Genomic DNA, 11691 nt, shown 5'->3' with positions numbered 1-11691 from the left:
TTTGGTTTTGACAGTCTGACTCAGAGCCCCTCCCTCACCCACTAACCACCTGCTAACCACCTAAAATTCCTTTTCTGTCCTGAATGCAGTGAACTACTTTGTCTAAATTGCCCAAAACATACAAAACGTATCACTGTAAAGGACAAAATATTACTAAACTGTAATAAATGTAATGTTGTAAAATCATGAAACCTTTAAAAATCATAATTCAACATCTCCTTAGTTGTGACTAATTATCAGCATTAACAGTTTTATTAACAAAAACTAAATGATTAAGCAAAATTAAATGTCAGTTACAACAAAGTGTAAGTTACAACATGCGTCGATGAGTCTATTGTAGGCTACTTCTTCTTCGACCACTTTGAAAGACTTTTCTGATGAAGAAAGTTAAGCTGAAACTGGATTGACTATAATAAATTATAATTAGCTACATGAGTGTTAACAATAATAATTTTTAATAAAATAGTGTACTATAATTTCATATTTAAACAATACATGTTTACATATAGCACATTTTGTCTAGGTTATTATTGCTTATAACATTGCCATTGTTTTTTACTGCTACTATTAATTATGCATAGTTTGTGAAATGTTATTTGCGGTACATTACACGGGCAATAAAGTTTTCAAGTCATTTATTTTGTTAGTCTACCCTTAGAAAAGCTCTTTATCTCCTAAACTGCAGAATTTAATTCTGTTGTAATTTCCATTAAATAAGGAGTCTATATCTGCCACTTCTCTTCTAAATGAAAATATCTGGAAATATCTAACCATCTCAATTTGGCAAGTCTGACTCTATTCATTTCCGTTAAAGGCACTTCAGTTAATAAATCCTGTTAAGATTAAAATTGGATTTTGAAGCGGGTGCAACCAAATGTGTCGGGACACATTAAAAAGGGGCCTTCTAAAGACACATCATCACATGCTAGTCTCTACATCACTTTTCTGTCTGTTTTAGTCAGTTTTATATCATTGACAAGAGAAAAATGAAAGTCATAAAGTAATTAATAAAGAATGTGTGCACATATGCAGAAGAGATGTGGTTCTCTTATTTGATATGCCTAAAACTCAGTGATTGCTGTTGGCTTTACAGATACAGATTTGATGCAAAACAACATCGGAATAATTTCACCAGAGAGACCAAAGTCAGAGGCAAACATATAGGCCTCATTTAAGATGTAGTTAATGATGTTTTTATTTCTTAACATCACAGGGAAAGGAATGTTTTCACCGATTACTTATTTTTGGACAAATGGTCAAATGTCACTGCATCACATATTTGAGCATCCTTGCTTTAACAACAGTGGCTAAAATGCATTAATTACAGCTCAGCCAAATTCTTTACATTCTTCACCATTTTGAATGAAGACAGAAATTTCCAAGTAATGAGGCTTTCATTAGGGTTGTCATCTATACTGCTTAGTTCAGTGAATCTCGTAAATGTGAATGCCTATTTCTAATGAAAGCTGCAAAGGATGCCAAAAAAAAACAACTATTAAAATGTGTAAAGTTTTGACTTCAAATACATTATTTACAGAAAAGTGTACAACCATTTAAATGATTAAATGGCTGAACTGGTCAGATGTTTTTCTTGAAGGCACATAATCTCAATTCAACACATTTAATAAATTATTACGCTCTTCTTAATTTTGTCATTTCGTAAGATGTAATCAGTAGAAACAGATTCTGAGGTTAATAATCTTCTGGAAAAAATGAATAATTATCTGTGATGTTGTATTATGCTGAATATCAAAGGTTTTTGTGCCTATTTGTTAATGAGGGAATGAGGGGCCTCATCAATGTTTTTGTACAGTCAAGATTATTGTACAGCCTTTTTTTTTAGATTTAGAAAATGTTATTTTATTTTGAAGAGAAAAGATCAAATATTAGACTCTTAAAAGAGCCCTAAGTGGCATGTTGTTACTAGTGTTATTATTTTTAAATATAATGCTTCATTGGGTTATTCAGTAATGCCATGTTATATGTGCGTTTCAGATATTTTACAACAATTTACCAATTTACTATATGTATATTATATGTAGCCTATATAATGTATATTATACATTATTCTGCACATTCTGAACTTACAAAGTTGTATTTAAAAGTAAATACACACACTGTTCTTTAGGGAGGCATCTTCCCCCATCTCTCGTGCATGTGACACGTTTAATTGACGAGACTGAATCCAGGGCTGTGTCCGAAATCGCCCCCTATACCCTTAAATAGAGCACTATTTGAGGGAACAGCCATTTTTAGTGGTGTCCGAAACCATAGGCTTTAGTTTTGTCCAAATACCCACACTTGCGGTCTTTGCACTATTCACTCCTTCTAGTGAACTGAATTAGTGACCTAATGTAGGGAATAGTGAATGAGGGTATAGGGGGCGATTTCGGACACAGCCCAGTTCATTCGCTTGCTGGGTTCAGCCTCGTCATTTACACTTTGTAACCGCAGAAGTTGCGATAATGATTAGCCTGCATTCCAACAGCAGAACTGCGGTGGGTTAGGCTGTTATTTTCTAGAGAGCAAGCAGCGAAATTTTTAACCAAAATTTGTTTCATTTAATAGGCCTACTTATTTAAATGGTTTAAACCAATACATGTTTATATAAATCGCGGGTAGCTTACGTCATACCAGGTATTTATTTATTTAGCACTGAATGCTGTGCATTAGACAGGAGAACAGCTAGCCTACTGTGAAGTATTAAAGTCTTAAATACACCTTTAGCGTCATCTGGTGCACCACAATGAAATTGACTCTTTGTGCTTCGATTATTTAACGCTCATCTTAAATTTAAAGCAACTCAAAGCCTCGTCAATCCAAATGAATGAGTATTCTCCCTCTTTGTCTCTTTCTTTATTAGGCTATATTATATTGTTGTCAACTAAGTTGTCAAGTTGCAACATTTTTGAGACAAGTTGTCAGCATGTGTTAAGTTATAAACGGAACCTACCTATTATTTCTTATCTAATACAACTTTCTAACACAGCCTTCATTTACTATTGCAAGTTAGCAACTATCAGCTGATGAGCTGTTCCTTTTACAAGGAACCGGTTTCATTGTTTTCTGTACAGACCTATGAAAACATTTATTTGTATTTCCTGTAACACAGTGAAGACACAATGAGGAAAAAGGCTAAAATAATATATTCCAAGTTTGCTGAAATTTTAGCATATACATTTTACATTTGGTTGCATAGGCCTGTAATAGAATTGAGTCACTTGAGTACAATTTGACAGTTTTATACTGCCATGCACTTTTAAACCTGTACCTAACAGTGATATTTAGTTGGTCATTTGGATAATAATGTTATCATTAAATATACTGGCATATATTATAACAAATATATATTTCCATTATTTTGATGGCCATTTTAACTTTAGAATCAGAAGGGAAAAAACTTAAATTGTGTTTTATTCATGAAAATTGAGAACTACTTTTAAAATTAACATTCACAGTGGCATGTTTAACAATGTGTGTGTGTAGAAAGAAGAAAGAGGGAAATAAGAAGATGGTCTCTCGTAGTAAAATGATCATATCAGGGGTCCTTGGCATCAAAAAGTGTTAAAACTCCTGCATCAGTAATTTTCTATAACTAATACAAATAGAAAATGTTAAAACCACTGTGTAACCCTAATATAATCTCAATGAACAATCACTTTAAATTTGTATTCATTGTAATGCATTTTGTATTCAACACGCCGTTCACTTGCAGAACGCAAGCTTCTAGAGGGCACATAACGTGAAGTAATGAATTTAGGTAAATGGGTGCAGAGCCAGTGGTGGTTTTGTAGGCAAAATGCCTTGAATTTAATGCGAGCAGCTACTGGTAGCCAGTGCAAAATGATGAACAGAGGTGTGACATGCGTTCTTAACAACAACATCAACAACATTGTTAAAAAGAGAAGTGGAAGTCACTTTGCAATAGAGAAACGCGCACTTCTTCCTTTACTGATCTGAAACCTGTTTAACTGCAACGCACACACATCCAACAACGTTTCACAGTTCACAAGCAAGCATCGCCCCCATCTGGTTTTTAGCCAATCATCGTTCTTTTTACTGTCGCTCAAACCACTGTCTAGCCAATCATCGTCCCCGTTCTTTGCGAGGCAGCAGTGGCGGTAATGTTATGGAGTTTTCTCCCCCTGCTCATCAGTGGCAAGTAGGAAACCCCAGGCCTACTGGAAACGCTAGATTTACCGACAACAAAACATCAGTATTCAAGTGGTGGTGAAAAATATCCGTTTAGTTCTGCATGAGATCCAAAGAGAGCATCGAAACATGGTGGTTCTCAAAATTAGAGACCAGGTGAGTGATGTCTGAAAAGGCTAGCCGAGTTAGGCTAATAAGTGCTAACACGTTAGTGAACTACCCAGCAACCTCACAGACGACTGAACTGTCCAAAGTAATTTAACTAAAGACGTTTAAGAGGTCGAATACGTGCTACATTATGCTATAAGCAAAAAAGAAAGCGAAACGTAATTTGTGGGTATTTGTCATCTCGTGCAGAAGGAATGTAGCTAATAGTTGCTAAGCTAAATGTCCGCCAGCCACGATATTAGTATAACGGGTTGTGACCGATGAAGTGCACACTATTTGTTTTCAATAATCTGTTAAGTAATCTAAGTAATAAATCGCACAAGTCTTCTGATTACTTGTTATCTTCAGGCTCGGGCAACAGTTGGTCTCGTGAGGTTAGATTGTTAACATCTTTTTTACTGCTGGCTATGAAAATGCTCAGATATCAGATAGCTGGTTTTGATTAATAGTTTTGTTTATGGATTTTAAGTTAAGAGTCATAAATTGCTGAGTGCACGACAGGTGTATGGTCGCCTATCAGTGATGCAGAAGCCCAGTCATGCATCGCAGTTCAAAAAATAATTAAAATATTGAATAAAATTTGGGTTTTACAGCTGATCTTAGTGTTATGTGAACTTTACTCGCTTTATATGCGAGATATTTCTAGTGACTTTACAAGTGGGCCAAAGATGCAAAATATTTTGGACATTTGACCTTTGTAATGATGACAATGCCAGAAAGGTTTCTGCATTTCTACTTTTATTTCTACTAGGGATGCTCCTATCAGGATTTTTGCAGCCAATACTGAGTACCGATTTCTTGTCATGGTGATCGGCCGATACCGATTCTGATGCTTCATCGGGCGCACGCACGCGCCTGGCCCGAAGTTAACTTCTGGTCTGTGTTTGTTTATCAGTCTGGCTATGGCGCCGGCTACAAACGCAGTTAAAGTTAAGGTGATGAGTAGACTGAAGTTGGGCTCAGGTGGTTGTGCTGTGGGATGTGTTTCCCATACATTTATTTATTTGTGGCGCTTGCCACAATATCAAAACTGACGGATTTTCCAAAAGGCTTCGTTGAATAAACATGAGCACGTACTGCATGTTTAAAAATCAAAACGAGGCGCGGGTGTTTTTATATCACTGTATTTCTGAAGGAAGACTACCTTTAGAAAATTTTTGATGTCATTTTTATTTCATCTTGCATGTTATATGCCCGATAAAGCAGTGTTTGTGAGCTCAGCTCTGCTTTGTGTACAGCCGTTACTGGGGAAACCTGTTTCTCTTTCTTTAAAGCACCTCCTGCTGGCAGAGAATGAATTTGCATTTTCAGTAAGTCCGTCTGATTTACGCTGCAAACATATTTTGCTTTTCCTATATCCACGGGTCGGGTAATAAAAAATGCATTCTGATTATTTGTGGGTGGGTCGCGAGTGGATAAAGTAAATCATAAATGATGCAAATATTAACTAAATTAAAAAATAAAAAAAAATTTCATGAGGCAGACGATTCCGTGTGTGTGTGTGTTCGTTCGCCTGATCGGGAAGTTGCAGTGACAGAAACGGTGACATTCCAAATAAAGTTTGAAAGGTGTAAAGCCTGTGTTAATGCTATTGAGTAGGCTAATATGGCCAAAGAAGATATTTTGTTTTATAAATAAATGTTCATTTAAAAGCAGCCCACGATCAGTGTATTATGTTACCGTTATCCCTTACGGCTCCGACGAGGTTTTGTTTTGTCCTCCACGCTGTGACAACTCACAAAAGACTATTTTTAGCCAAGCAGCGCGGAGAGCAGCTTCAGAAACGTGCCGCGGCTGGCTCATAAACAAGCACTCAGCTCCGGTTCCCGTGGAGCCGTAACGCGCCGCAGACGTGTGCAGTGAGGCACAGATCAGCTCTAACGTCACTGAATCTGCTGTTAAAAATGAACCATCTATTCATCATATCATCATGCAAAACATACACGTCAAATAGCGAATTTTTTAATTGTTTCTCGAAACATGATAGCATTTCCACACTGGCGATGACATGACTGTGGCGCCAAATCATTTATGTCCCCACGCATCATGTACGTCGTCACGCGTTGACGTCATCAAATTGCGATCAGTTCGTGAGATCGGCCAAGTGTAGTGAGTACCGATCGAGTTATAAAATGTGATTATCGGCCGATGCCGATCGATCGGAGCATCCCTAATTTCTACAGTATAGTTTATTTTTTCTTTGACATTTAGTGTTTTTATATGCGTGTAATTTCTGATTTTCCATGGAATATTGCTTCCATTTACATATATGTGTGTTTGATGGATGTTCGAAGTGTTCAAAGTCTCAATGTTCAAGTGTGTTAAGACATGGAAGAGAACACTATTCTAGTACTGAGCTGAGTTTTCTTTGCTGTCTTCTAAGTAATTAGAATGCTTAAATTTGTTGAATGTTTAAATTTATAAGATGGGTGTTCTCTGGAATTCAAACCCATGACCTTGATATTACTAGTTTGTTGTTCTCTCAGTTGACCTCCAGAACCAGACAGAGAGTTCAGTATCATGTTGTTTTAGTGTATGTACATGTACACATGCGTTTACATCACTCAGGCTCCAGTTAGGCAGGACGAGGAGATACAGAAGCGCTCATCTCCATGGTGATGGCATTAACTAGAGGAGCTTGTTAAAGGAGACCGAACACGATCGCATCGCTTGAATAGACGATTAAACCAGTATACATGCAGTAGAGCGCAAGCCACATGTGACAAATAGAGCCTTGTCTCGGCTTAGAGCTACTAAAGGAGTCTTTTCAAATGAAGCTTTCATCAAGCACAAGTGCTTGCTTGTTGTTCTCACGACTCTCAGTGTGAGCTTGTCCTTCCACTGACAACCTCAACTGAGACTAACTGGTTTAGATAAGCCAGAGAAGATCTAGGTAGATGAACTCTATACCTTGTTGATGTTGTTGTTGTTTTTTTTGTATTAGTGAGATGAATGTGTATGATACGAAGAGATATTTCGTTTTTCTTATTGTGCTTTCCAAAAAAAAAAAATTATACTGTCTAATATGACGTGTGATTTACAAAACTTCTCAAAACCTGCATATTATTGCACATGTAATTTGAATGCCTTGCCGACGCTGTTATTCTCAAGGGTAGTGCGTGGTGTGAAACCTGAGGCAAATTAACACTTGGCTGTTATCAGAATTTTCTGCATCCCATTTCACAACACTCAAGAATGTGTGACTGAACACTTCCTGTAACTCGGGCATAGTGCACATGCTTCCCATGAGTCACAGCAAGCCTGTACTGCAGGAGATGCGGAAGACACGTGCATTGTTCTCAACCCCTGTTTTTTTTAAAGTGATGATGAAGTGTAGAATATCTATAGAGATGTATATGCAAAGGAAACTGGTCTCTGCCAAGGAGAACTGGTGTCAGAGGTTTTCTTTGATATGAATGCACTCATGGTTTTTATTTGTCTTCTCTGTCACCTGTTGAAACTGGCATTCTTTTTGTTTTTTGACGCTGGCTAAATATTTATTGATAAACGTAAAATTAGCTGTTTTTGTCCTTGATAAACCAGTAGCGCAAGCTACGCTGCTGGGAGGAACAGTGGTGTCCAGTATTAACTCATGGCGGTTTGGAGCAGATCTGCACTGTCTGCACCATCTGCTCTCTCCATGTGCCTGCTTGTCACTTCTCTTTTCTGTCATAGCCAAACTGTTCTGTAAAAATGTTTGGCATGGTGGTAATGATAATATTGTTGGTCAAGATGCATCGATCGACTGGCCAGGGATTTTACACATTAACAGCCCAGACCTGTGACCAGCCGGTCAGTTTGCCGATTCCAAGCCGGTCCGCTTTGACGTCACACACACACATCCGCATGTAAACATGTCGTCGGCGTGGAAGTTATTTACTGCGAGTAAAGAAGACACAAAGTTTGCAATTTGTAATACATGTAGGGCCAAAGTAAACTGTGGGGGAGCCATCAGAGCTTTATTAATGCTTGTCTGGAGCATGTAGATTTTTTTAAAGGGGAAAGCAAGAGAGAATTTTTCTTGCCCAACCGGACAAGGAGCCTGATCAAAATGTCAATAACAAAAATAACTAGAGAAGCACTGAAACTTGGGCACAAAAAATGTTCGCACAAGAATGATTCAGATTTTATTGCATTCAGTGTAAACAGTGAGTGATAATGTATTTATGTCATGGCAGAAAGCAACTCGTGCAGAAATCAAAACAAATGAGCAACACAGAAAGTTATAGGTGCATACTGTGGTAATAAATATATGTCAACACGATTGCAATGTGACATTGATTTTATACAATAAACAAGAAGTTAAATTAAGTGACTTTAGTTTTAGACCATATTAACTTGAGTTTTTTGCTCAATTTGCTCACTGATGAAGATAGCTCCAATCAAAGCCACAGCAGGATTGCTGTGTGTCTCTGAGCAACACACAGCAGTGTTTCATTATTGAATGAATCCATGGTTTTAAACGAATCGAGTTAAGTCAATGATTCAGTAACCCATTCCTATCACTTGCCTCGTTTCTGAATGAATCAGTCTTTTGAACGAATCGGTAGAGTGGATGACTCAATGACTCACTCATTAAAACAGTATTTTTCCGCCACCTACTGGTTATTTTAAGTCTTTAAGTAGAGTTTAAGTGAGAGAAGATCTGTAACTTAGTCCAGATTTGGGGAATTGTAATGTTTAATAATTTATTTTATGTAAATTTTGCATTGAAAAAAAGTAGATTTTTTTGTGTGTGTGTGTATGCTGTCAATTATAGTTCTTAGAAAGAAAACTGGCAAAAATGGGTATCGACAGGTCACACTTACAAAGATGGTGGCGTTTGCACTGACGGCTTGGGCCCGCCATCGCTGCTTGCAGCTATATTTTTATTTAGAATCACTCTGGCACTTGAGGATGCACTTACATAAGCAATACACAGGCAGTCTCATGACAACACTACCTCAAGGTGCTGTTGCTTCAGTTTGCTGTCGGAAGTCTTTAGGGAAGAGATTCAACCATGTTTACCCAGTTATTGCAAACAAGTTATCAGACTCTGCATTTAAGTTCACCTGTCAGGGCACAGATGAAATGTCACAGTTCAGATTTGGCCATGTTTCTCATTGTCAGTTGTGTGACTTGAAGTGTGTGTCTCTCTGTCTTTCAGCCTGCCCTGCTAAAAGCTATTTTTAATGTTGATCCAGATGAAGTACGCTCTCTCGTTTTCAAGAAAGAGGATGTGAATGTACAAGTAAGAAAAAAATGGCTGGATTTTAAATCGATCCACCTTATATTTCAAATTGGTTCACTTAATAATAAATAAACTGTTTCTTTCAGGACAACGAAAAAAGGACACCGCTGCACGCAGCTGCTTACCTAGGAGATGCTGAGATTATAGAGCTCTTAATTTTATCAGGTAAATGCATCTGGAATATTTAGGATAATGAAACTAATTTTCCGAAGCTTCTCGTATCTCCTCTCTTTGATTCCAGGTGTCTTCAAATGTGGCTTTGATGTATTGTCATACTGTTATTCATGTTTTGCTTGTGATGTAGGGGCGAGGGTGAATGCCAAAGACAACAAATGGCTGACTCCTCTGCACCGCGCAGTGGCATCCTGCAGTGAGGTATTACAACACAGAGACACACACTTGGATTCTGTAGGTTTTGCTTAAACTTTGCTTCCTGAAGAACATAATTGTCACAGTACCATAATTTCTGTAGGGAATGCCAAAATAGTGACACAGATTCCGACAGCACAGCAAAAGCTAATGTGCTTTTGAAATGAACAAATATTTTTATATATAAATTTTGCATTGAAAAAAAGTAGATTTTTTTGTGTGTGTGTGTATGCTGTCAATTATAGTTCTTAGAAAGAAAACTGGCAAAAATGGGTATCGACAGGTCACACTTACAAAGATATCGGAATCGGCCAAGAAAATTGCAATCGGTGCATCTCTAATTGTTGGGAACATCAATTCTTTGTTATAATGAAATAAAAATTTTTTTAAAGTATCCACGATAAGGCAAATTCTACTTTTCAAACAATTTAAAATCGTACGAGTCTTTTTGAATGGGGGGGGTTCTTGTTTTTAACAATTTTGAGAGATTTATTGTACTTGGAAAGATGGAATCCAAATTATGAAATTCTGTGACGAAATACTGATTAAATAAACAAAGTTCAATGTTATAATCTCGCCGTTAAAACATGAATGTTTGTTTAGTAGAATGAAAGCATGACATGTTTTTTTTTTTTATCATTGTAAGGGAAAGAAAATTGACCAATGATTAAAGAATGAAATGTCAATTTGCAGTGCAGCTCAAAAAGACAAAGCGAGGAGGCAGAGGCTGGTTAGGGCCCAAGCCAGAAAGGCGCAGGGCCCTATTGATTATTTAAACTTTTTTTCCCATGAAAGTTATTTCATAATTTCTTACAACGCCTTGAACAAAACTCTCCACCCTTACCTCACTGAGTATACGTGAAGCCATAAATATGCTAATTGGTCCCCGCCTCCACCTAATCACAGAAGCTCGGACCCGCTCCACTTTCACTCAGCTATAATCACTAAAAAGCTGTCACTCATCTTCAGAAACTTATCACAAAGTTCCGTTATAATAAGATCCGTTAATGAATCTCTTATTTACTCATAAGTGTCAACACTTATGATTCGCAAGCTTGCATAACGGAGTCAGCCCTGTAACAAAAACTCCAGCATTTTGAGCTGTGAGTGGATTCTGACTAACTTAAACGCCTCTGATTGGCCACAGCATTCAAGAAATCAACAAATGTGTCTGTGATTGGCTGCATTGCTCTACACTACAAATACACATTGTAAATAGAAACCTTGGTCACACTTTATTTTAAGGTCCCATTCTTGCTATTAACGAACCACTAACTATGACTTTTGCCTCAAACTCCTGATTTGCTGCTTACTAGTAGTTAGTAAGGTATTTGTCAAGTTTAGGAATTGGGTAGGATTAGGGATGTAGAATATGGTCATGCAGAATATTTGCTTTATAAGTACTAATAAACAGTCAATATGTTAATAATAAGCACGCTAATAAGCAATTAGTTAATAGTCAAAATTGGTCCTCATACTAAAGTGTTACCTATATTTTATATAAATATTTTAAATGAAACTGCAGTGTAGTCTACAAGTGATTAAGTAAATTAAGTAAACATTCCATAAATTAGGTAAACATTGCATCTAGTGGTCGACCGATATTGGTTTTTAGACAGCCGATGCTGATATCTTGGAAAGCATGGTGGCCGATATAAAGCCGATATAATTTTATTTTAATATTTAAGAAATTTGAAATCATTTGACAATGGATTAAAAAATAAATGTGTAAAATAAACATACTTATACTTTAGATGACAAAGTATTTTTCA

The 11691-nt window shown here is 37.0% G+C and overlaps 1 protein-coding gene across 1 annotated transcript in view; it reads left to right on the top strand.

Annotated features, from left to right (window-relative positions):
• Positions 1–4087: 4087 nt before the first annotated feature.
• Positions 4088–11691, top strand: part of ankrd28b (ankyrin repeat domain 28b) — a 30235-nt gene continuing 22631 nt past the window's right edge. The window contains 4 exon segments of the mRNA XM_016556292.1: positions 4088–4308; positions 9467–9550; positions 9637–9715; positions 9855–9925. Coding sequence (XP_016411778.1) covers positions 4282–4308; positions 9467–9550; positions 9637–9715; positions 9855–9925 — 261 coding nt within the window. The 5' untranslated portion in view covers positions 4088–4281.

Source organism: Sinocyclocheilus rhinocerous, unplaced genomic scaffold (assembly GCF_001515625.1).
Source record: "Sinocyclocheilus rhinocerous isolate Xijiao unplaced genomic scaffold, SAMN03320098_v1.1 scaffold946, whole genome shotgun sequence".
Classification (NCBI taxonomy): Eukaryota; Metazoa; Chordata; class Actinopteri; order Cypriniformes; family Cyprinidae; genus Sinocyclocheilus; species Sinocyclocheilus rhinocerous.
Note: the sequence above shows the minus strand (reverse complement) of the source record. Positions and strands in the feature narration are given on the sequence as shown.